The following is a 27,134-nucleotide window of genomic DNA, read 5'->3' as shown; positions in this document are numbered from 1 at the left end:
TGTAAAAGGGTTCCCTCTTCTCCACACCCTCTCCAGCATTTATTGTTTGTAGATTTTTTGATGGTGGCCATTCTGACTGGTGCTTATTTATTTTATATATAGTAGTTTGTGCCTCTCAATCTCATTCTGTTTCACCCCTCACTCCTTCCCCCACTGATAACCACTAGTTAGTAGTTTGCTCTCTGTGAGTCTGTTTTTGTCAAACACACACCCTTTAATTGAAAAATATAACTTTAGAAAATTTTGTGATGTATTACAAATTAAAAAAATATATATTTATTTTTATTTATTTATTTGGCTACTCCTGGTCTTAGTTGCAGCATGTGGAATCTAGTTCCCTACACCAGGAATGAAACCTGGGCCCCCTGCATTGGGAGCTTGGAGTCTTAACAGCTGACCACCAGGGAAGTTCCTGCAAATGGTTTTTCAATCCAGTTGAAGTTTCTCATATCATTACTTAAAAATTATGGTGTAGATTTAATTTATATAACATGCTATGTGTTGTTAGAGCCCGGCAGCAAGCTCGGCTGCTACTGAAAGGTTGTATCATCAGTGGAAGGGTAGAATTAGCTAGTGTATATGAAGATAAGGATTATAGGCTGTTTCTTAGAGCCACAAGCCCCCTCAGTCACAATACTATGTTCCTTGGGCATGTGGAACACGAACTACTCCACTAGCTCCATGGGTTCTTTGTCCATTTATCTATGGTGAGCAGTGGTGCATTTGATTTCTGTTTTCTGAAATAGGAGTATATGAGGTAGATCACTTTCATGGCAAGCATGGAGCACTGGGTGCTTGATATTTGTTGTGCTTGCTACCTGTATAGACCAAGGGGCTTGCTGTCAGAGCCTGTTCTGCTTTGAGCCTCCTGCTAGGAATCCCTGGAATAGATTCTTTCAGCTGCCTGACTTTGATCTGGCCACACTGAGAGATGAGAGGATCAGTGTTTCAGGCTGTTCTTGTAATCCTTTCACATCATACCTGTGTCCAGTGGGTGAGGATTCCTGAGTTACAGAAGTTCCAAATGTCTATTAAAGCATTATTTATTCCTGACAGATGATGATTGGAAAAAGGAGATCCATGATCAAGTAAATTTGGAAAATGCTGCATTAATTTCTTTAGAACATCTTAAAGACTTTAATATGGTAATATGCATGATAAATCCCCAAGAGGAGAACATAATATTGTGAGTCTGTTTTTGTCAAAAACAAACCCTTTAAATGCCTTTTTCAGGCATTTTTGATCACCGAAGCCTTTTACTGAGAAACACGTTGAGGAATGAGTGTGAAACAGAACCCATTTTAGAAAACTTCAGTTCAGTTCAGTGGCCCAGTTGTGTCTGACTCTTTGCGACCCCATGGACTGCAGCACGCCAGGCTTCCCTGTCCATAACCAACTCCCAGAGCTTGCCCAAACCCATGTCTGATGAGTCGGTGATGCCATCCAACCATCTCATCCTCTGTTGTCCCCTTCTCCTCCTGCCTTCAATCTTTCCCAGCATCAGGGTCTTTTCCATTGAGTGAGTTCTTCGCATCAATATTAATTAGAGGTTGTTAAAAGTTAGTAATTGTTCTTAATATAAAACTGGGCAGAGGAATGGAAGAATACTGCTTTAGACTTGTTAGTAATACCTATTTCAGAACACAAGTCATAATTGTATTTACTGGTAAAGGACTAGTATTCTAATCTATCAAATAATAATATTTTTAAAGAGCAAAGATTATCATTATCATTTGATGAATTCAATTTATTTTGGTAGTTCTGGCCAGTGTCCTAAATCATGAAGGAGAAATAAGAAAGTATGCATTTTGGAAAGAAGAGACCAAATGAGTTATCAGAAAATACAAAGTAACCAACCGAAAAGGGATTATAAAAAGTTTGGGGAAATAGATGGATATAAGATCAATGGCAAATGTTTAAAAAATTAATATTTACCTCTACTTCTAGAAATTTCAAGGTTTCCAAAAAGTTTCCTTCACAATATCCACAAAATCCATAAAATACTGAGGTGTAATCTTCTTGGAGAATTTGTGTGTGGCTTGTATGAGGAAAGCCATAATGTATAACCTTTAATTTAGAGATCTAAAAAGGGCTATATAGCTAATATAGATCTCTTAGATGTGAAAACGATTTTAAAATGTTCATTCTTTCTCAGTGTATAGCTTCATTGCAATAGCAGTCCCAGTGGTGTTTTACATGGAATTTCTGAATTTTATTTGAATTTCTAAATTTCATTTGGAAGACTTACACTGGTGAGTATATTAATGAATATTCCTAAGAAGAAGACCAGGAACAGTGATAATATTAATAAGTGAAATGGGATGGTAATGACATAACAGTAGAAATATAATTCAGAATGGAATCAGTAGAATAGACAATGGAAGTAGTCTCCATCACATAAAGGACTATAACACATTGTAAAGTAGGAGGAAAGAATTCAAGTGCTTAGTAAATTAGAAATTATTAAAATCAGATTAGAAGTTTATCTTTCACTTTGAATCATGCCAAAATAACTTTCAGATGGATTTCAGCATATTTTTAAATTGTAGAAGAAAATAGAATTGAGTTTACCAAACCTGTAGAAAAAGGATAATTTTCTCCCTCTTTTGGTGGTCCTTTCAAAGGCTATGTTTCTCAACTTTAAAGGATAAGAAATCTCAACATGTGTGACTAAAATAAAAATAAAAAATAATGTACTTTTAAAATGTAATCTTAAATTTAAAAAGCAAATATCAGCTTTGTGTAATGACAGTATTATAACCAGTGAGATTTTTCCCAAGTTACTATTAGAACTAGTAAGAATGTTCCCACTATCTTACACAAATTCAACTGCATTCAACTTATCATATTTCAGTGAGATAATAAATGCACAAAGATGAATTGGGCAGAATGGTTCACTCAAGAATTAATATAGGGAGCTGGTTTAATAAATTATGATAAAGTTCTATAATGGATTATCAGTCTCTAAAAATGATAATGTAATAAATATTTTTTTGAGAATGAAAAGATGCTCACGATTTACTGTTGAGTGAAACGTTAGAGTAGAGGGCAATATTAAGAGTAGTTAACTTTGCATGTTAGGATTTGAAGTAATTTTCACTTGGTCTCAACTTTGTTTTTGTTTTTTTTTGTTTTCAGTAATCGTGTGTGATTTTGATGATCATAAGGGAGATGGAACTGTTTTCATTTTAGGAAAACAGATTCAAACAACTGACCTGGAAAATTGTTTTCAGTAATTCTTTCAGTAAGAATTAAGTAAGAATTTCAGTAAGTCTTTATTATGTAAAGAGCTCATACAAAATTAAGAAAAAAATGGAAGATCCCAGTAGGGATGAGCAGAAAACCTGAACAGACAATTCAAAACATAGAACACAGAGGTGGTAAACAAACATTAAAGATCACTATTCAGATTTACTTGTAAGCAAGGAACTGTATATTTAAATAATGAGATAACATTTATTTGCTTATCAAACTAGAAGTTTGCCACCATGTTATTATAATAAATTAATAATAAATATCAATAAACTGTTACATCCCTTTGATAGTTTTCACAATTGAAAGTTATGTTGCAACCTGGAAAAATAGAGCATCTGAGTGAAATAAGAGAATGAATGGTAGTTCATATGCCACAACTAAGTCCAAATGCAGCCAAATAAATAATTAAAGAAATAAATTTAAAAATAAATCTAAGAATTAAAGAAACAAACAAACAAAAAGAATATTGGGAAGGGGAGGGGGGAAGTAAATTGCAGATATTGTAACATTTCACTCTTAAAGACTTCAGCATGCCTCTCCTGAGAATAAAGACGTTCTCTTACATCACTCCCCTCCCCGCCAAAAAATAATACTAGGGAAGCGTTCCGCATGTTCTTTCTTATTAATAATTTCTAGTTGTTGAATTTTTTAATTTTGAATTTAAAATTAGAGTAAAATAATTTTTATTTACTTTTTCTTTTGCAGAGTTAGCTGTAGCAGAATTTCACAAAAAAATCAAAGAAGCTTTTGAAGTGTTTGACCATGAGTCAAATAGTACAGTGGATGTAAGGTTTGGAGATGTTTCCTTCTAATTCTAAATTGCTGATATAACTCTTGAAGTAGAAGATGGTTCATTTCTCTTTCTACATTCTTTGAATTTATTATGCTAAAGTATTTGTGTTTCTGTGCTCAGCAAAAGGTCTTTTCTAGCTGCTGTTTTTGTATAGTACTGTTTCGTATTCTTCATAATCTAGTGGAAAGACTATATATCCACTTTGCCTATTCTAAGCTATAGACCAAATTCTGTGAATGAGACAAATTTGTATACTATAGCTTTAGTGCTGGACACACAGTTGGCACTCATTAAATATTTGTTGAGTGAATGAACAGAATTTACTTTTAGAATACATAGATATGGGGCATTCCCTGGTGGCCTAGTGGTTAGAATTCTGAACTTTCACTGCTATGGTCTGGGTTCATTTCCTGGACAGGGAATTGAAATCCCACAAGCAGTGTGGCAAAAAACAAAACAAAACCAAAAACCATAGATATGTATTATCAAGCATAAATAGGATATTACAGAGAGTGAGTGAATGAAGTGGCTCAGTCGTGTCCAACTCTTTGTGACCCCGTGGACTGTAGCCTACCAGCTCCTCTGTCCATGGGATTCTCCAGGCAAGAATACTGGAGTGGGTTGCCATTTCCTTGGATTAATAATTCTTAAACATGATACACTCCTCAAGTAAAATAACAAAAAGAACCAAAACAAAAGAACATAAAAAGATGAGAAAAAAACACAAATACTGGTGGATTTAGAATAGAGGACAGGAAACAAAGAACAGTTTGAAAAAAAGAGGCAAAAGATAGAGCAGATTATGCATGTTGTAGAATCTGTGCCACACATGTACATCAAAGAAAAGTAATGAAATCATCCTTCCAGGAGGCCAAACTGATTGAGAAATATTTGATGGGATCACAATATCAAGAGTTAGAACTAAGTATGGAGGCCAACAAAACAGTGGGAAATGATTTTTAAATGGTTTTGGCAAGAACCATTTGATGCTTATAAACCAGTCCCATCACTTCCAGACTGGTCAGAGGACTAAATGCTTTCAATTTAAGCTAAACTGAATGAACAATATGAGTATGACTGATTGTAACTACAGTCATCCCTGAGTATCTACAAGGTATTGGTTCCAAGACACCCGCTTCTACCCTCCTCCCCTCCACCCTACCCTTCATGGACTTCAGAGGATAGTCTCCTGCTTTGAGCAGAGGCTTCCAAAAAGTAGCAGTGAAGAGAAAATCTCCCAAATCCCTTAGAGCAGTGATGCCAGCCATTTTTTGGTAAAAGGGCCAATTCAGGGGACATAAACATGCTTATGAGGAGGGCATGACAACCCACTCCAGTATTCATGCCTGGAGAATCCCTTGGACAGAGGAACCTGATGGGCCACAGTCCATGGGGTCACAGAGAGTCAGACACAACTGAAGTGACAGAGCACACATGCAAACATGCTCGTGGGCTTCCCTAGTCACTCAGCTAGTAAAGAACCAGCATACCAATGCAGGAGATGCAAGGGACTTGGGAAGATCCCCTGGAAAAGGAAATGGCAACACACCCCAGTATTCTTGCCTGTGAAATCCCATGGACAGAGGAGCCTGGCAGGCTACAGTCTGTGGGGTCACAAAGAGTTGGACACAGTTGAGTGCACACGCACACGCACAAACATGCTATCGGATGCATCTTTCTTCCCACTCAGAATTAAAATAATTGTACTGAGACCCAGTGGGAAAGTGTATGTTCTTACTTAAATTGTCTACTTTATAAAAGAAAGAAAGTTACCAGGAAAATTGGCATAGTTTTTAGCACTGAAATATCCAGGTGCTAGCAACATGGATGAATGCAGTTTCTAGTCTCTATTCCTTCTGCTAATTTGTATAGCACTTTAAACTTTACAGTGAGCATTCTTATGCTGCCAGTATCATTACTATCTGCTTTTTATAAATCAGCCACGAAGCAAAGTGACTTGCCAAAGATGAAATAATAGGATAACAACACAGTTGAAACTCAGATTAGTTTCTTCTGTTTGGGGCAGCTGTGCCTCAGCCCTGGAAGAGGCTCAGGGGATGTAGTGCTGAAATAAAGTCTGGTCCTGCTTTTCCTAGCTTTAGCAGGCTCTTCTTATTTGTAAAAACAGTTAATATTGCTAGAATTTATTTTGGCTTATGATTAAAAGTGAAGGTCTAAATAGACTCTCCTTTTCCAAATTACTAAACCATTCCATTTATTTATCTCTTGAATTTTTAGATTCATTTTATAATATACTGCATTTTCTATAATTGGGTCTGATTTGGGCTACGTATTCTGACCTATTGCCTTCCCTCCCGATCATACACTAGGACAAGTAGTGAAAGTGAAAGTGTTAGTCGCTCAGTCATGTCCAACTCTGCGACTCCATGGATTGTAGGGTCCTCTGTCCACGGAATTCTGGAGTGGGCTGCCATTCCCTTCTCCAGGAGATCTTCCCAACCTAGGGATCGAACCCTGGTCTCCTGCATTGCAGGCAGATTCTTTACCATCTGAACCACCAGGGAAGCCATACTAGGACAATACTATATTAATTGCTCTCAAATTATATAGTATGCTTTACTCTCTGATAGAACTAGTCTCTTCATTACTCTTTTTGAGCATTTTAATTAAGACTTGAAGGCAAAAAAAAAAAAAAAAAATTGAAGGCAGAGGACTTCCCTGGTGGTCCAGTGGTTAAGACTTCGCCTTCCAGTGCAAGGGGTGTGGGTTCGATTCATGGTTGGGGAGTTAAAATCCCACATGCCTCACAACCCAAAAACCAAAACCTAAAAACAGAAGCAATATTGTAACAAATTCAATAAAGACTTTTAACATTAAAAAAAAAAAAGAACTGAAGGCAGTATTCTGTGTAGATTGAGTAAAGAGGTGCCTGAATGGAGTAAGAGTTCCAGAGACAGTCAAAATAGCTTGGTTTGGAAGAGAGAGCTGTTCCCTGAGAGATTTACTGGGCTTTTGGCTGTTTCTGCCCCCTCACGTGCTTGATCCCTCAGTGATGCTATTTCTCTTGAAGGGCAGACCAGCACCCCTTACCTCGGCTTTGCATGAATTGAAAACTTTAATTTGAAATTTTATTACTTTAGGTGGAGTGGAGGTGCGGTATTGTGACTGCCAGGCAGCCAGTGGGTTTTGTTTTTGTTTTTTTTCATCATTGTGTAAAACATTATTAAATGAGCTCCTGCTGCTTTCCTCCTGGCTCAGAGGGACAACCTGGGGACTGGAATCCGATTTTCTGAGTTCATTGCTAGCTTTGTCACTCTAACTTATTTACTTACTACTCTCACTCTAACTTATCTACTCTTATTTAAATAAGAGTAATTTATTTACTCTTTCTGTGCCTCACTTTTTACATTTGCCACATAGGACTGATGTAAGTTAGTAGGTCTCAAAATGGTTTGGAGAACCCTGTGTATCCCTAGGATTCTTGCAGGAGTCTGTGAAATCAAAGCTATTCTCATAATAAATCTGAGACAGTATTTGCTATTTTCATTCTCATTTTTCACAAGTGTATATTGGAGTTTTTTCAAAAGCTGCATGTGTGATATTGCAACAGATTGAAGGCAGAGCCAGATAGGAGAATCCAGCTGTCTTCTGTTAAGCCAGACGTTAAAGCAGACGTGTAAAACACTACCAGTCTTCTAATTAAATTTATTTTTTTGTTTTGGAAAATATAGTTATTTTTCACACACAGGAAATATTTATGTAAGCAAATATGGGACTTCCCCAGTGGCTCAGCAATGAAGACTCCACCTGCAATGCAGGAAAAGCGGGTTCAATCTCTGGGTCGGGAAGATCCCCTGGAGGAGGAAATGGCAACCACTTAGTATTCTTGCTGGGGGATCCCAAGGACAGGGGAATCTGGTGGGCTACAGTCCATGGGGTCACAAAGAGTCAGACACAACAGAACCCACTGAGCACATATAATAAGCTTATTGTTATTTCTATGAATTTGACTGCAAGGAGATCAAACTAGTCAATCCTAAAGGAAATCAGTCCTGAATATTCATTGGAAGGGCTGATGCTGAAGCTGAAACTCTAATACTTTGGCCACCTGATGCAAAGAACTGACTCTTGAAGAACTGATGCTGGGAAAGATTGAAGGCAGGAGGAGAAGGGGATGACAGAGGATGAGATGATTAGATGGTATCACTGACTCGATGGACATGAGTTTGGACTTGATGGACATGAGTTTGAGCAAGCTCAGGGAGTTGATGACAGATAGAGAAGCCTGATGTGTTGCAGTCCATTGGGTCGCAAAGAGTTGGATGTGACTGAGCAACTGAACTGAACTGGATGAATAATAAACATTTTTAAACTTTGAGGTTTAATTTTTAATATTAAATATAACTCACATAAGCAAAAGCTCTTTGTGGGTCTCAGTAAGTTTTAAGAGTGTAAAAGGGGTTCTGAGACCAAAAGGTTTGAGAACCACTGTTGTCAGTGGACATTTCTAAAGCTCTTAGAACAATATTAGCTTAGAACAAATTAGCTTGGGATTTAAAGCTTAGAACAATATTAGCTTGTTTTGTTGTTCTACTCTATATTCTTTTTTTTTTTCGGTTCTACTCTATATTCTTAAAGTAAATAATTTAGACTTGTTTTCCCTCTGTTTAATCTAGATTAATCTGTTATGTTGTATTCTCCTAAGAACGTTTTACTTATATCTCTGTGTTCTGTTTTGATCTTTTAAGTTCTGAAGCAGTTTATTTTCCATTTTCCTTGTAAAATAGTTTTTGAAGGTTGCATCTTGAAAAACGTTATGGCAGGTTTTTAATAGTATCAATTAGGGAGATTTTTATTTTGCCGCATACAAACATAGACCATTATACATTTTTACTTACATACATTTTCCTGCTCTGTGTTCAGATTTCAATCAAAAGCATGACTGAAAATTAAATTTTTGACTAGATAATATATATATATAACCTATTATATATATATATGGTAAAACTCTAAAGGTACAAAGACTATATAGTGATAGGTAGACTTTCACTTGGCTCTCTGGTTCCCCTTTCTAAAGGCAAGATTTATTATAATTTTCTCTAATTCTTCCAGAGATAGTCCATACAAGTACAGATGTGTATATATGTGTGTGTATTTTTTATTGTGATAAATATACGTAACAAAATTTACTATTTTAACCATTTTTAAGTGTGTGTGTGTGCGTTAAGTCGCTCAGTCGTGTCCGACTTTTTGCGACCCAATGGACTGTAGCCCATCAGGCTCCTCTGTCCATGGAATCCTCCAGGCAAGAATACTGGAGTGGGGAGTGGGTTGCCATTCCCTTCTCCAGGGGATCTTCCCCACCCAGGGATTGAACTCAGGTCTCCCTCATTGCAGGCAGATTCTTTACTGTCTGAGCCACCAGGAAAGCTCTTTTAAGTGTATAGTTCAGTGGTATTGAGTATATTTACATTATTTCCATCCATCTTCAGGACTTTTTTATTTTCCCAAACTGAAACTCCATATCCTTTAAACAGCACCTCCCCATCTCCCCTCTCCTTAGTTTCTGGCAACCACCATTCTACTTTGTGTCTCTGTGAGTTTGACTATACTAGGTACCTCACTGTGTCTGGTTTATTTGACTTAGCATAATGTCTTCAGGGTTCTTCCTTGTTGTAACTCGTATCAGAATTCCATCCCTTAAGACTGAGTAATATTCAACTGTGTGCATATAACACACTTTGTTTATTCAGCCCTCTGTCCATGAACTTTTGGGTTGTTTCTGCCTTTTGGCTGTTTGAATAATGCAAATTTTATGCAGTCCAGCAACCCCAGGTAGCCTTTTGCTAATGCAGAGAATCTCTTTTTCACTGCTATTATCTCAACTTAGCATGAGTCTCTGGGGCTCACAACACCCAGTATTCATCTATTTTACTGATAAGGAGACTTAAGTTTCTTAAGCAATTGGCAAGAACCTTGAGTGTATTAGATCTTGTCTAAAATTCAATAAGAAGTATATGATAACTTCTTTGTAATGATTTAGAAGTAACTCTTAAGAGGATTGGAGGTGCCATAAATGTTACTTCTACGTCTTCACTTTTAATACTATTTTTGAAGAGAAGTTAATACAGCATTTCACAGTTCATCTTTATCAGGTTGTAAAAGTGTGAGCAGTATAGAGAAATTGCATGGACAGTTTCCCCAAGCAATTATTGTCAGAGAAAGCTTGGGGTCACTCAAAGAACTTTTGAAAAACTGCATAGGTAAATGGATCTGCATTTGTGGCTTGGAAAAGTATATCATAAAAAGAGGAATGGGATTGTTGGACCCACAGACCTGTTGATAGGGAGTGAATTTTTATAATTTTATTCATACAGTGTTATTTCACATGCATGAATAAAATGATGAAATAAAACTACATGAGTAACTAATTTGATGTAAAGTAATTAGCCTCCAACTAATAAAAATAAATGGAAAAAAAAAATAACTACATGAGTAACTAATTTGAAAAATGTTAAGTTTAACATATTACCAAAGAAAGTGAAAATCATGATGAAGGAGGAAACAGACAGAACAGGCTCCATCTTGAAAGCAGGACTTCATCTTGCATCGGACTGTGGACTCTGAGCTGTATGCCCAGGATGTATGGAAACGACATACCAACTGGAAAACCAGGCTCCCGGAAGGAAGAGCTCCAGGGCTCGTACCTAGACTCTCCATCGCCTAAAAGAACACACTAATTATCTGTGTAACCGAATAGAATCATAAATTCTGTTATGCTTACTGGGGTATGACCACAGGCCTATTGATAATTGTCCACTATTAACTACCTAGGTTTAAGGCATACAAATCACGGGTTAACTTTTATTGTATCTTTCTTTTCCTTTGTTCAGACTAGTTTCAGAGAATTTGGGGAGGTGGGTTTGAGTACGTACACTTTGGGTATGTAAGGTTTTCACAAAAACTGGTTGGGGTCCTTGGCTAAGAGGAGACTCTGCCTTGGGCCTGCCCGTGTAATAAACTGTACTCCACTATCTGTATTGTCCTTCTGAGTGAGTTTGTTTTCTGGAACACGTGGCTACAACAATGAAAACCACATAATGTAAATTTTAAATATACAAAGTGATAGTCTATTGTTTATGAAGACAAATAACATTCATGAGAGTGATAAACAGTATCTTCAGAGTAGTGGTTGCATCTGAAGATAGAGGGACAGGAATGATGAGCAGAACTTTAGCTGTTTCTGCAATGTTTTGTTGTTAGGGAACAAATGTGGCAAAATGTTAACTTCTATTTAATCTTGGTATTGGATATATGAAATCTATAATTTTTTTTTTTTTTTTGGCCACATTGCAAAGCTTTTGGGATCTTAGTTCCATGACCATGGATTGAACCCTGGTCCTTGGCAGTGAGACCCCAGAGTCCTAACCACTGGACCTCCAGGGAATTCATATTTCACAATTACACATAAAAATAAATAGTTTTAAAGGGTGATTTATATTTTGTTATTTTACCATCTCACTTTCAAGTTGATTTGTAAAAAATTGGTTTGTTTGTAATAGCCCTTTTAATAAGCTCTGATTAAAGAATCAGTTTAAAAAATCACTTAAAGAAAGTTTAAAAAACTATCCCAAATTCTACTTCCTGAAGCTATTTATTTTTATGTGTCTTTATAGATGAAAGTTTAGTAATACGATGGCACTGTGACAGAAAAATAACCCTCGGGTTCAGGCTGTCCTGTTCAGGGTACTTAATTGCCTGTTTTTAGGAGACCCTTTTTGTATTTTATATCTTTGGTGATCAATTTCACTTGATTCTGGCTGGTAGGTATCTGTCTGTTGTACTTATTGTGTTATCTAGATCAGGCTCAGAGTTTGCTGTGTGTCTACAAAAATTGGGAGCCAGAGGCTCTCTCATTATTGGTGGTCTCAGGGAGTATACTTCCTGGGGCCTCTGGGCATATAATTCCTGTGGCCTCTGGGTGTGTACCCTCTGTGGCTTCCAAGTCTGGACAGCTGCAGCCTCAACCTATTCTCCTTAGCATAGGATATAACATATTGGATTCATTTGAAAACTGTCAGCGTTATTAAATGTGGAAGACTTAATACAAGTACATAATGAAGAACAGTTCTTAGCAGTATCTTCATTAGCTTTGAAAGTTATAGGGGACACAAGCCCAAGAAGCATTCATTACCATGTGCTCAGATAGCTACAGGCATATTTGGAAATCTGGCTCCCTCTCATCATTCTGTTGCTGACACTCTTTCAGGCTGCATGGGACCAAAATAATCCTTTATGTTTTCTCAGTTAATGCAAGTGTATTGTAAGGATATACTTGGAAATGAATGGTATAAGAAGTAATTATTTCTTATACTCATAAGGAATAAGCAAAAAACTGCAGTGGTATTCAGTGCTCTTAGCCCACTGAAATGACATTTGTTTCAAAGGGACCATAGGGCTCCAGTGTTTTGACAGTCACTCTGTGACTCCACTTCAACTCTAGTAGTCCAGCATGCTGGGGATTTTACTCATTTGCTTCTTTAAAAAATTTTTTTATTTTATACTGGAGTATAGATGATTTGATATGTATCATTGGAAGGACTGATGCTGAAGCTGAAGCTCCAATACTTTGGTTACCTGATGCAAAGAGCTGACTCGTTAGAAAAGACCCTGATGCTGGCAAAGATTGAGGACAGGAGAAGAAGGGGACAACAGAGGATGAGATGGTTGGATGGCATCACCAACTCAATGGGCATGAATTTGAGCAAACTCTGGGAGATAATGAAGGACAGGGAAGCCTGGTGTGCTGCAGTTCATGGGGCTGAAAAGAGTGGGACACTACTTAGCGACTGAACAACAGATTTACAATGTTGTATTAGTTTCAACAAACTGATTCAGTTATGCCTATTCATACGTCTATTCTTTTTCAGACTCTTTTCCCATATAAGTTATTACAGAATATTGAGTAGAGTTCCCTGTAGGTCCTTGTTGGTGATCTATTTTATATATAGTAGTGTGTATACATTAATCCCAAACTCCTGATTTATCCCTCCCCACCACCTTTCCCCTTTGTTTATTCACATACTTCCGTGCCTTCTCTTCCAGATTCTTCTTACCACTTTGCTGCTAATTTAACCTCCGCTGTGTGTCTCCTGTTCCCTTGCTTCTATTTGCGTATGGCTTTCGAGTCCTTCTGATTCTGCTTATTGCTTCCTATATTTTTTTCCTCTTCCATCTCTGTCATCTGTGTCCCTCTCCATTTGTCTTCCTTTAAAACTCCCAACGAAGGAGACAGAAAAATTTGCTTTTGCTATTTGTCAGTACTGAGTGGAGAGTGCTTTTGTTGAGCAGAGCTCTTAGAGTGAGCAACTTCATGGGCTTTGCTTTTGTAGGCCTATAGAGAGAGATCATTTTGGGGTTAAGTAGCCATCTCTGGTTAAAGCAGCTGTGCCTAGGGAGGCAGTCCAAGTGGTACAAAGCATAACAACCTGTGCGTTAAGGAACTCTCAGGAGGGTTGTGGATTTGTCAGGTCCCTCAAATCCTGATGAGGATGTACAGGCCTGTTATTAGTCTGTTCCAACCCAATTTCTAGGCCGCTTGGAACTCTGTGTTAACATTCCCCTTCCTTGATACTGCTAATGATTCATGTTAAGGTGATTGACTATGGTGGAGACTGAGGAGTCTGTTTCCTTGCTTCTTGAGCACGTAGCTACACTGTACTTCCTAGACTCTCTTAAAGATAGAGGAAGGCTTGGAATGTGACTGACTTTTGGGCAGTGGGATGTAGGTGGAATTGATGTGCGCCACTTCTAGGCCTGATCCATGAAAGCTTCCATATGTGATCCTTCAGGCTTTTTCCCCTTCTAGCTTGAAACAGACAAGTGGAGTGACATTGGAAGTCATGCATTGAGTGGGATAGATGCACAAGACGGAATGAGCAGGGCTTCTGAGTGATTTTTTTTTGAGGAAGGTCACCTATTCTGAGGAAGACTCATTTTGAATTTAACATAAGCCACTCTGTGACAATAGCATTATGTCACTGGATCTTGAAGTTTGTTATAACAGTGACCATTTTCCTCACAGATTGTCCTTATTGAATATTCTTCATAGCAGCTCAAGGAAGGGTTTGGGTCCCCTAGATATCTTACTAAGCTGTGTCCTAGGCTGAATGAAGTTGGTTGGGAGGGTACCACCTTCAGAGGGGGCTGCTGGGGTAGAGAAGAAGAGGCATCATTGTTTTGCTACTCCATCAAACATGGCATTAAGAATATCTCCCTCTAAGATTTCTTCTGCCAATTGCAAGCTATGTATATCAGATGCAGCGTTTGAAATTGCCCTGAATTTAGTTGGAGGGCAATAGGAGTAGCTCGTGGTTCTACCTTGTTACACAGATCGAGTAACTTTGTCTGAAGAGTAGTCGGTTGCAGCAGGAGAATTCAGTGTTCTGTATATTCTAGATAGGGTGAGTGCCAGAAAGCTCATCCATTTTATCTACAGAGATAATAAGGCAAGATGTCTAAACTGTTCTTTGCCTGGGGGGAGGTGAGAAAGACAGGACCCATGTGGGTTCTATTCAGGTGGCTATGAAAGGGAAAAGATTCGGTTACAATAGCAGGGTCCCAAGGAACATGGGAATTCATTATTTTTGTCTTCAAAGGGTTCAGAAACAAGTGTTTAGAGGTGCCACTGTATAATGCAGTAATGAAGCCAGGCCGGAAGCCAGGGTGGAGGCACTGTAATTTAAGTCAACTCTTGGTTAATTTAAATGCATGGTAGTCATACCAGCTCCTAACCCTTTGCCTTCTTCTATTTTAGTTTTTGAATTGCTGAGAAGTGACGAGCAAATGTATTCTTTATTTCTGAAAACTACTGATGCATTTTATAATAGTTTCTGACCTTCCTCTGAGAGCTCATTTTAGGCTTTTCTTTGCTAACTTAACTCTAAGTTAAATATTTATATTTTTACCTGAAAGTTTGTATTTCTTGTCTCTCTTAAGTTTTAAACTTATTGAAGACAAATGTATCTAATATTTGGGCTGTGTAATGTGTACAACACTGTCTTTGTGTATATACAGCATTGATGATGTTAGCAGAAGGTATGTAACTAGCTGTGAGGAGTTATTAGGAAATGAAAGTGTTAAGGTGTGTTAGGGGCCGGACAGTGAGTGATTGCTTGCTGCCCTAAGGAGACTGGATTTGGTTATACAGAAAAAATAAATCCATAAATGTTGAAAAGTGAAAAGACTAGACTTGAGTTTTTAGAAAGGAAAGTAGCTGCAGGATGGGGGATAGGTTGGCACATGGCCTGGAGCAGTGGTTCTTAGTGCTGGGTGCTAGGGAGCTAAAAACCACAGAAAAATTGGCAGAGACTTGAACCAAGGACTTGAAGGACAAACTTCAGTGCTACAAAGTCTCTCAGTATCAGGTGTAGACAAGTGTATAATGGAGGAAGAGGATTCTCATTCTCTGTGAAAAGGAATCTTAATTAGAGCTTGGGGAAAATTTTGGATGACTGTATCTAGGTGGTGGTCTTACAGCACTGCCCACAGCCCCAATTGTTAGGATTGAAAGCAGAAGGGCAGCTGAGAGCTCTCCAAGCTAACAAGGCCGGGTGACTCTCTCAGCCAGGCAGAAATAAGGATGTCTCTAGGGGCATGCATGGATAGTGGAAGTGCCTTAGCCACACCCACACAGCTAATGATCTCTTGATAACTAAGCTTTCTTTGACATTCATGCTGATCTCTGTATTCTGCTAAGTTATCTTCTCCTCTGAGGCAGTGAACCTGAAATGCCCTAGCCGCCTAGACTCGGGGGAGGGTACAAAGAATTAAGAATGGAAGAACCTCCGTTATTGTTCTAAACTATCCCACTGCGTAAGTGTCTTCCATATAAAACAAAAAACAACAACAACTTCTACCCAGTAACACCCAGGCTAATGTTCTATGTCTTTCTCTTCATAGGTAAGAATCTTAATAAGAAAAGGAGTTTACTTTAATGAACTCTGTTCATTCTCATTCATCACTCTGTTCATTCTTTGACATGCAATTTATTATTTGACTTCTATCTTTCAACCCTATTCCCATTCTAACTGTGTTCACTGAAGTCACTTACTGTCTTATGCCTTGTTTTCCATGACATCACCTTTTGTTTTCATCCAATGTCTCTGACTGTTCCTTCCCAGTTTCTTTTTGGGGTCAACTATCCCTCTATTTTCCCAAAGAAAGGCAGTGCCAAGGAATGTTCAAACTACTGCACAATTGAACTCATCTCACACACTAGCAAAGTAATGCTCAAAATTCTCCAAGCCAGGCTTCAACAGTACATGAACTGTGAACTTCCAGATGTTCAAACTGGATTTAGAAAAGGCAAAGAAACCAGAGATCAAATTGCCAACATCCTTTGGATCATCAAAAGTAAAGAGAGTTCCAAAAAACATCTACTTCTGCTTTATTGACTACACCAAAGCCTTTGTCTGTGTGGATCACAACAAACTATGGAAAATTCTTAAAGAGTTGGGAATACCAGACCACCTGACCTGCCTCCTAAGAGATCTGTATGCAGGTCAAGAAACAACAATTAGAACTGGACAATAGACTGGTTCCAAATCGGGAAAGGAGTATATCAAGGCTGTATATTGTCACCCTACTTACTTAACTTATATGCAGACTACATCTTGTGAAATGCCAGGCTGGATGAAGCACAAGCTGAAATCAAGATTGCCGGGAGAAATATCAATTACCTCAGATATGTAGATGACACCATCCTTATGGCAGAAAATGAAGAATAACTAGAGAGCCTCTTGATGAAAGTGAAAGAGAAGGGTGAAAAAGTTGACTTAAAGCTCAACATTCAGAAAACTAAGATCATGGCATCCGGTCCCATCACTTCATGACAAATAGAAGGGGAAACAAAGGAAACAGTGAGAGACTTTTTTTGGCCTCCAGAATCACTGCAGATGGTGACTGCAGCCATGAAATTAAAAGATGCTTACTCCTTGGAAGAAAAGCTATGACCAACCTAGATAGCATATTAAAAAGCAGAGACATTACTTTGCCAACAAAAGTCCGTCTAGTCAAAGCTATGGTTTTTCCAGTATAAATGTGAGAGTTGGACTATAAAGAAAGCTGAGCCTCGAAGAACTAATACTTTTGAACTGTGGTGTTGGAGAAGACTCTTGAGAGTCCCTTGGACTGCAAGGAGATCAAACCAGTCCATCCTAAAGGAAATCAGTCCTGAATATTCACTGGAAGGACTGTTGCTGAAGCTGAAGCTCTAGTACTTTGGCCACCTGATGCAAGGAACTGTCAGGGAATGTTTGACGGGAGGATTCCTACGTGCTGTCTCTCATGAGTCCTTTGTCCCTCTTCAAGTGGAACAGCACGCTGCTCCCAGGGACTGAGGTCATTGTGTGAAGCAGGCTTGGGTCTCCTTTAGTAAACATTCTCTTTAGGACAAAACTGCTTAGTCTCTTTAGGACAAAACTGCTTAGTCTCGTTCCCCTTTCTTGAGATATGGATTGTGTCCTGACCTTGTGACTAACATTACCCCTTGTTCCCTTGGTAACGGTTGCTGTACGTTTGGTTTTCTGATCTCTATCATTCCCGAAAGAAGTTTCTTGTACCACAGCCTATATATACTCATAGGAAAATCATTAAAGCACCTTTGCTCCATCAGAGCTTAGGTCCCCGGGTCTTTTTTGTCTCTCTCTCTCTCTTTCTCTCTCTCTCTCTCTTTTTCTGGCTGACTCTCTGGAGCGTGGAGACCCGTCGTGCTCACTTTTCTGCCCGGGCTTCTAAGATCCCCTCGAGAGGGCGCCTGGTGCCTTCGTGAGCGATGCAAGTCCTGTGTCAAGGACTTTATTGGTCCTCTGCGTAAACCAAGGGATATCAGCCTCTTTCTCTCTTTCACTTTTCTTGTCGTCAACTCCGTACCACAAGGTTCCGGTCCATTAAAGGACCCCAACAAGGAACTGACTCAATGGAAAAGACCCTGATGCTGGGAAAGATTGAAGGCAGGAGGTGAAGGGGATGACAGAGGATGAAATGGTTGGATGGCATCACCGACTTGATGGACATGAGTTTGAGCAAGCTCCAGGAGTTCGTCATGGACAGGGAAGCCTGGCATCCTGGGGTCACAAAGAGTCAGACATGACTGAGAGACTGAACTGAACTAAACTGATCCCTCCATTTGACTTATTAATGTCCACCAGAGTTTCGTCTCCTTCTGTCTTTTTACTTTACACCCTTTTCTGGGAAATCTCATTTACACCAAAATTTCAAGTTCAACCTAGAAAAATTTTAAAGTCTACACACGAGGAGGGCATGGCAACCTACTCAGTATTCTTGCCTGGAGAATCCCATGGACAGAGGAGCCTGGCAGACTGCTGTCCATAGGGTTACACAGAGTGAAGTGACTTAGCACTTAGTGAAGTGACTGAAGTGACTTAGCACACACAGATGCACGCAGGCACAATTCTTAGGTCAAAGGGGAAATTTTGGGACAATGAAATTGAAAACATCAAGAAAATAGCTGTAATGGAAATGAGATACGAAAATGGAAATGACAGCAGAATCTATGTGCTGTAACCAAATTGAAATGCCTATGTAAAGAAAAACAAAAGACAAAGAAAAATGAATAGAACTTTCAACTCAAAAAGCTAGGGGAAAAGGGTAAGCTGAGAGAAAGCAAAAGGGAGGAATTAGAAAAGATAAAAACAGAATTAATGGGACTGGAAAACAGGGAAATAGTTAGAACTAGTGAAAAAAATGAAAAGCCGGATTTTTATAAAAGGCTAAAAAAAACCCCCAATAAACCACTGGCAATTTTTTTTTTTTAGAAAGCACACATGCACTGGTGACTTGGGAGGAATAACCATCAAAAGAAATTTTAAAATATCATAAGAGAATAGTATGTGCAACTTTATAAGCAAATTTGAGAATCCAGATGAAAAAAGCAACTTTCTAGTTAAAAATTATTTGTCAAAACTTGTTCTAGTCTTGTGTACCTGAGTTGGAACACTTAATTCTGTTAAGATGGCAGTACTCCCCAAATTAATCACCAGATTCAGCACAATCCCTATCAAAATCCAAGTTGCATCTTTTCTTCCTTCAGTAATTGACAGCCTGATCCTAGAATTCATATCGAGGGACTTCCCTAGTGGTCTAGTCATTAAGAATCCACCTGCCAACGCAGGGTATGTGGGTTCGATCCCTGGTCTGGGAACTAAGATCCCACATGCTGTGGGAAAACTCGGCTCCTGTGCCACAGCTACTGAAGCCTGTGCACCCTCGAGCTCATGCTCACAAGAGAAGCCACTGCAGTGAGAAGCCTGCACACAACTCGAGAATAGCCCTGGCTCACTGCAACTAGAGAAAGCCTGTGCACAGCGGCAGAGAGCCTGTGCGCCACAGTGAAGACCCAGTGCAGCCAAAAATAAGTAAATAAATAGCTTTTAAACACTCCTGTGGGATTGCAAGGGTCCTAGAATAGTCAAAAGCAATCTTGAAAAAACAAAGTTGAACTCACACTTCTTGATTTCAAAATTTACTACAACGCTACAGTAATCAAGATTCTGTGATACTGGCATATGGTTTAAGCCTAGATATGTAGATCAATGGAATAGAGTTGAGAATCTAGAAATAAACCCTTACATTTATGGTCAATTGATCTCCAATGAAGTAGGCGAGTCAGTTCAATGGAGAAGGTATAGGCTTTTCAACAAATAATGCTGTACAACTTGATATCCACATGTAAATGAATGAAGTTGGACCCCTATAGCATACCATATATAAAAATTAACTCAAAATAGAGGAAAAAACATACATGTAAGAAATAAAACTATAGGACTGTTGAAAGAAAACACAGGCGTAAATCTTTATGACCAAGGATTAGGCAGTGGTTTCTTAGATATAACAAGTAAAGCATAAGCAACAAGGGAGGAAAAACAGGTAAGTGGGACTTCATCAAAAGTGAAAACTTATATGCTTCAGTGGACCTAATAAAGAAAATAAAAAGACAGCAACAGAATGGGAGAAAATATTTGCAAATTACATATCTGATAAGGGTCCAGCATCCAGAATATATAAGAACTCTTATATCTCAATAATAAAAATACAAATAACCCACTTAGAAAGTGGGCAAAAGATTTGAATAGCTATCTCTCCAAAGAACATATTTAATGGTTAATACACACCTGAAAATATGGGCAAAACATCATTAGTTGTTAGGGAAATGGAAGCCAAAACTACAGAAATACTGCTTCAAATCTACTAAGGTAATTTTAAAAAGTAAAATAACAAAAGATGGTGAGGATGGGGAGAAATTAGAAACCCTCATACTCTGCTGGTGGAAATCTAAAATGGTACAGTCACTTTAGAAAACAGTTTTGTAGTTCTTCAAAATTTTAAACATAGTTCCCATATGACCCAAGAATTTCATTCCTAAGTGTATGCCCAAGAGATATGAAAAAATACGTTCACACAAAAACTTGTGTATAAGTGTTCATAGCAACATTATTCATAATACCCCAAAAGCAGAAATAACTCAAATGTCCATCAGCTGATGAATGGATAAAGAAATGTGATATATCCATATAATGGACATCATTCATTCATAAAAAGCAAATGAAGTACTGACCTGTGCTGCAGCATGGTGGAACCTGGAAAGCGTTATGCTAAGTGAAAGAAGCCAAACAGGAAAGGCCATATATTGTGTGATGCTTATATGAAATGTCCATAACAGACAAAGCTATAGAGACAGACCATAGGCTAATGATTACGAGGAAGCAGGGAGAGTGGGAAATGAGAAGTGATTGCTGGCAGGTATGGGGATGCTTTTGGGGGTGATGAAATGTTCTAGGATCAGTAGTGGTGATGGCTGCTCACCATTGTGAATATACTAAAAACCACTGAATTACACACTTGAAAAAAAGAGTCAATTACCAAAAATAAAAAGCAAAACAAAACAAATTGATCCCAGTAAACATAGAAAATCTAAACATACTAAATTCCATGGAATCAGAAGGCAAATTTTCAAAGAGTTCTTTCACAAAAAGACTTCAATGCAAATGGTTTCATAGGAGAATTCTATCAGACTTAAAAAATTTTAGTCACAATGGTACTTAATCTTTTCTGGGAAATAAGAAGAAAAACTTCCCAATTATTTTTCTGAAGTGAGTATAATAGTGATACCCAAAACTTAATAAAGAGTGCTTTAAAAAAAACTCTAAGGAACAGTCTTACTTATGAGAACTTCTATACAAAAATTACAAATAAATTACTTGCAACAAAATGCAATAGCACATTAAAGCAAAAAGGAGTTTATATCAAGAATAAAAGAATAGTTCTATGTTGGGAAGTATATATGTATTTCATCATACTAGTAGATCTGAGAAGAAATAGCATAGGATCATATTTATGAGTACGTAAGAGGCATCTGATAGAATTCGGCACACATTCCTAATTTTGATGATATGTGTATCTTTAAAATACACACACAAAGAGAGAAGAGGAAATTTTAAGAATTGGCTCACATAACTATGTAAGCCAAGAAATCCCATGATCTGACATTTGCAAGCTGGAGAATAAAAAACCAGTGGTGTAAATCATTCTGAGCCTTAAAGCTTGAGAACCAGGAGCATGGTTGTCCAAGAATGGGAGAAGATACATGTCTCAGCTCAAGCAAAGAGGAAAAATTTGCCCTTCTGCTTTTTTGTTCTACTTAGCATACCAACAGACTGAATGATGCCCACTCAAGCTGGTGAGGGCAATCTTCTCTCCTAGGTCTACCCATTCAATTGCTGGATTCTGGAGGTGTCCTCACAGATACACTCAGAAATGTCTTGTTAGCCAACTGAGCATCCCTTAAGCATCCCTTAAGCCCAATCAAGTTGACACATAAAATTAGCCATCACACTCAGTGAAGTACATCTTGAGGAAATAGTTCCATAACATGAAATACGTGTATCTCAGCCTAAAATCCGGTCTCTTACTTAATGAAGAAGCACAATCAGCATTTCCATTAAAGTCAGGAACAGAATAAGATCCATATTCATCATTATTATTTAGTATTAACTAGAGACTTTAGCCAGCAATTAGACAAGTAATAACAGAGGCATAAATATTGGACACAAAAAGGTAGAAGAAAAAAACTGTCTCTATTTACATAGAGGAAATCATGAAATATCTAGAAAACCCCAAAAAATCAATGAAAAATCACCACAAAGAAAAAGAAAGTTTAATAAAGTTGTAGGAAATGAAATTAATATACAGAAATCAAGCCTTCAATTATATAAATAATGACCCGTTAGGTGATATATAATGAAAGGTGCGTGCATGTTAAGTTGCTTTAGTTGTGTCCAACTCTTTGCAACCCATGGACTGAAGCTGGCCAGGCTGCTCTGTCCATGGAATTTTCCAAGCAAGCATACTGGAGTGGGTTGCCTTTTCCCATTCCAGAGAATCTTCCCAACCTAGGGATTGGACTCATGTCTCCTGTGTCTCCTGCATTGGCAGGCAGGTTCTTTACCGCTAGCGCCATCTGGGAAGCCCATAATCAGAGGTAAAACCCATTTACATTACAATAGCAACAAAAAAGTTTAAATTTATAGACATAACAAAAAATACAATGCTGCATTAGGAAAATCTGAAAAATATATACAAATAGAATTGAACAAATGGAAAGACATACCGTGTTTTTGGATAGGAAGAGTTGAAATCATAAAGGTGTCAAGTAATCCTAAATCAACTTATAAACACAGTTAAAATACCAACAAGTCTTTTCTGGAGCTAGACAAGTGAATTTAATGTTCATGTTAAAAAGTAAATAAGCAGAATGGCCAATAAAAAGCTGGCAAAGGAGAGCAGGGAGGTAAGTTTAGCTATGTTGTTGCTGTTGTTCAGTTTCTAAGTTGTGTCTGACTCTGCGATCCCATGGACTGTAGCCTGCCAGGCTCCTCTCTGTCCATTGGATTTCCCACGCAAGAATATTGGAGTGGGTTGCCATTTCCTTCCCCAAGAAATCTTCCCGATCCAGGGATTGAACTCAAGTCTCCTGCGTTGGCAGGCAAGTTCTTTGCCGCTGGGCCACCTGGGAAGCTCCAGTTTAGCTTTATTCGATATTAAAACATATTATAAATCCTTTACAAAATTAAAAGAGTGTGGCATGACAGACCAATGAAATAGAACAGAAAATTCAGAGATAATTGCCAAGTGCCGGTGGAAAGATAATACATGATATAGGTGACATCTCCAGTAAGTGGGGAAAAGATAGACTTAATAGCTCCATAGCCATTTGAAAAGTGTAAAAATAGATCTGTACTTCAGATTATATACCAAGATAAGGTTGTATGCAACAAAAAATCTAACCATAAAACATGAAATTTTGTATAAGTATTAAAAAAACATGTGGGTGAATTCCTTTATGAACTTGGAGTAGAGAAAAATGACTCAACATCCAGAAGTAAAAAGACTGACGCATTCAGCCACATATAAGTTTTTTTTTTTAGCTAAAAACAAAACAAAACTTTAAATCCAGAGATAAATGACAACTTGAGAAAATGTTATATTACAAATGACTGATATCCCTAACATGTAAAAGTGGTAACTCTAAAAATATCTGATTAACCAGAAATCTCCAGTCTTTGCCCATAGAGCAAAAAAGACCTTATAATGCCAGTATTTTTAAATTTAATATTTTCAATGTTTTAAAAACCATTTTATTTTGAAACTACTTTTGTAGTTACAGAAATGCAAAAATAGTACAGAGTGTTCCTTCAACCAGCTTCTCCTAATGGTCACATCTTATAATTGTAGTACAATTACTGAAATCAAGAGAAAAATTAGCATTTTTTTCAGAACCATGAACAAAAATTCTAGAGCTTACTGATTTGTACCAGCTTTTCTACTAAGCTCCCTTCTCTCTTCCAGGATCCAATTCAAAATCCTATTTGCATTTAGTTATTATATGTCTTTAGGCCCTCTAGGCTGTGACAGTTCCTCAGTCTTTGTTTCATGACCTTGATACTTGTAAAATGTCCTGCTCAGTAATTTTGTAGAATGTTCCTTAGTTTGGGTATATTAGATGTTTTCTCATGCATAGATTGAGCTAATGCATTTTTGCCAAGAATAATGCAGAAGTGATTTTGTGTTTTTCTCAGCGCACCACGGCAGGGTGATGCTGTGCTCAATGTTAACCTTGCTGTCTTGGTTGAGATAGTGTCTGCCAGGCTTTCCCACTATGAGGTTGTTATTTTTCACTTTGTTACTTAGTAAATATCTTGGGGAGATACAGTCAAGACCACACAAACATTCTGTTTCTCCTCTAAATTTGCCCACTAAAAATTTTAGCATTTATTGGTTGATTTTTTTCCTCCTTTTGTGTCTGCCAAAAGGCGTTTCAGTGTTGCTTCTTAAACAGGAAGCTCCATGAAAGTGGGCCTTTTATTTGTTTTCTTTGTTTGGGCAGTAAACAGCCATTTGGCAATGTTGAATTTGGAATTATTTAGACCTTTTGCAGCAATGAAAAATGTTTTAGTCAGTTTAGTTAGCATTTATTAAAACTCTTGTTATAACCAAAACATCCATGAGAAGTATGTAAAAAGCATAGTGATTCCGATCTGCATCTGAGTCTTTTTCTCTGTCACTACTTTTCCTCCCAAGTTACACTCATTGCCATGATTTGTTCTAAGATGTTATTGCAGAGAGCTGAGAGAGAGAATCGCAGGAGTCAGAGGATTGGAGCCAGCTTCCGGTTCTGCTCCTAGTTATGTTCCTAGAGAGTTCATCAGTATGACTTCTCCAAGACCCAGTTTCCTTATTTTTAAAGTGGAGATTATGATATGGGTTGATGTGAGAATTAAATGAGTGAATGTAGAGAAATAGAAAAGTATTCATTTACTATTTAACAAATATTTACTGAGTCCCTATTAGGTGTGAGCTCCTTCTGAGCGTCAGAATATAACAGTGAAAGGCTTCTGTCCTTATGGAACTTGTATTTTAGAAAGAAGAGACAGACAGTATACAAGCAAACAGATAAATAGATACAATTTCACATAGTAATAAGTGCTATAATGTAAGTAAAACAGAATGAGGTAATAAAATATGGTATCAAGAAAATAGGATTGATGTATTAGAGAAGGAGGGGTGGTTAGGTGGGATTCAGTTCATCTCAGTTGCTCAGTCGTGTCTGACTCTTTGCGACCACATGAACTGCAGCTCGCCAGGCTTTCCTGTCTGTCACCAACTCCTGGAGCTTGCTCAAACTCATGTTCATTGAGTTGGTGATGTCATCCAACCATTTCATCCTCTGTCATCCCCTTCTCCTCCTGCCTTCAGTCTTTCCAAGCATCAGGGTCTTTTCCATTGAGCCAGTTCTTTGCATCATGTGGCCAAAGTATTGGAGTTTCAGCTTCAATATCCGTCCTTCCAATGAATATTCAGGACTGATTTCCTTTAGGATTGCCTGGTTTGATATCCTTGCAGTCCAAGGGACTCTCAAGAGTCTTCTCCAACACCACAGTTCAAAAACATCAATTCTTTGGCGCACAGTTTTCTTTATCGTCCAACTCTCACATTCATATGTGACTGCTGTGGGGACAGTTGAAACATTCTGGTCAGGGAAAGTTTCTCTGGAGATAATTTTTGAGTTAAGATCTTTTAAGACTAGGAGCCTGCCATGTGGTGAACCAGAGGAGACCAAGTATGAAGGCCCTATGAAGGGAAGGGGTTTGTGTGTTGGAGAGAACCATAAAGGACAGTGTAGCTTTGAGGAGAGTGGTATAAGATCGAGTCGCAAAGGCCAGCAGAGGTCAAATTATGTACATTTCTTATAGGCCATGAAAAAGAGGAATTAATGCTTTGATTCTCCTTTTTTTTTCTTTTTAAAATTTATTTTTAATTGAAGGATAATTGCTTTACAATATTGGTTTGATTTTCTGCCTTACATCAACATGAATTAGCCATAGGTGTTACGAGCCATGATTTAAGCTTCATTTCATGGCTTTGCCAAGAATGAGTCAGTGAAAAAATGACTTCCACAAGGGCAAAGTCTTCATTTTGTTTTCTGTTGTACCTGGCATAGTAGTGTTCAGTAAATATTTATTACATCAATAAAAATCATTTTCAAATCCTTTGTTCCTTCTTAGACATTTTTGAATTGCTTTAAACATTTTCTTGTACTTAGCCTAGTGTCAGCTATTTCATAGAGAAGATGCGATATTCTGCCTAATCTTTTCTTGCCTAGAATTCTTTTCTCCCCTAGACCTGCAGAATCGGGTCTTCACTTTGTGATCTTTTTGACCTTAGACTGCCCTCAAACTGAAGACTCACAACCTAACTCAATGCCACTGGCTCCACCTTGTGTCAGGAACGTGGTACTGTACTCACCAAAAATCAGCCTACCAAGAGCCCGCCTGCCCCTGGCCAAATGTTTTAAGTGGTCCAGTTGCTGTATGTAAACTAAATGATGATGCCACTACTGGACAACCTTATTGTGACTCATTTGTTGTGAAATGATTTCACCTCCATGTCTACTATTCTTTATATAATGCAGGAGTGGAAACAAATTCTTAGTATTTAACCAAAAAGGCTTTTGGACTTAAATTTGTAGCTCTTGAAATACTTTGGCCACCTGATGAGAAGAACTGACTCATTGGAAAAGGCCCTGATGCTGGGAAAGATTGAAGGCAGGAGGAGAAGGGGACGACAGAGGATGAAATGGTTGGATGGCATCACCGACTCGATGGACATGAAGTTCGAGCAAGCTCCTGGAGTTGGTGATGGACAGGGAAGCCTGGTGTGCTGCAGTCCATGGGGTCACAAAGAGTTGGACATGACTGAGCAACTGAACTGACTGACCAACTTGTAGCTCTTATCAATATAAGACCTCTGACAAAAAAATGTCTCTGCAAATTTTAGGGACTTTAGATGAGACAGTTGATTTTCATTTTCTCTGAAAAGCATATCAAAGCTGAGGTGTTGGTAATTTTTTAAAAATCCCATGAAATTTATCTAAAAGAAAAAAAAAATTTTTTTCCAAAGTAAAATGTTGCTTTTTTTTTTTAAAACACAGATTGTATTTGCTTTCTGTTTCGCATATATATGTATAGATCACCAAGTGAGTTAGTTG

General features: G+C 38.0%; 1 protein-coding gene across 3 annotated transcripts in view; it reads left to right on the top strand.

Annotated features, from left to right (window-relative positions):
* Window positions 1-27,134, top strand: part of EFCAB2 (EF-hand calcium binding domain 2) — a 130,034-nt gene that overhangs the window by 34,298 nt on the left and 68,602 nt on the right. For 2 of the 3 annotated variants that reach the window (XM_043923682.1, XM_043923683.1), the window contains exon 2: window positions 3,961-4,045. In XM_043923682.1, coding sequence (XP_043779617.1) covers window positions 3,961-4,045 — 85 coding nt within the window. The remainder of the gene's footprint in view (window positions 1-3,960; window positions 4,046-27,134) is intronic. The other variant, XM_043923684.1, reaches the window with a different exon arrangement.

Source organism: Cervus elaphus, chromosome 14 (assembly GCF_910594005.1).
Source record: "Cervus elaphus chromosome 14, mCerEla1.1, whole genome shotgun sequence".
NCBI lineage: Eukaryota > Metazoa > Chordata > Mammalia > Artiodactyla > Cervidae > Cervus > Cervus elaphus.
Note: the sequence above shows the minus strand (reverse complement) of the source record. Positions and strands in the feature narration are given on the sequence as shown.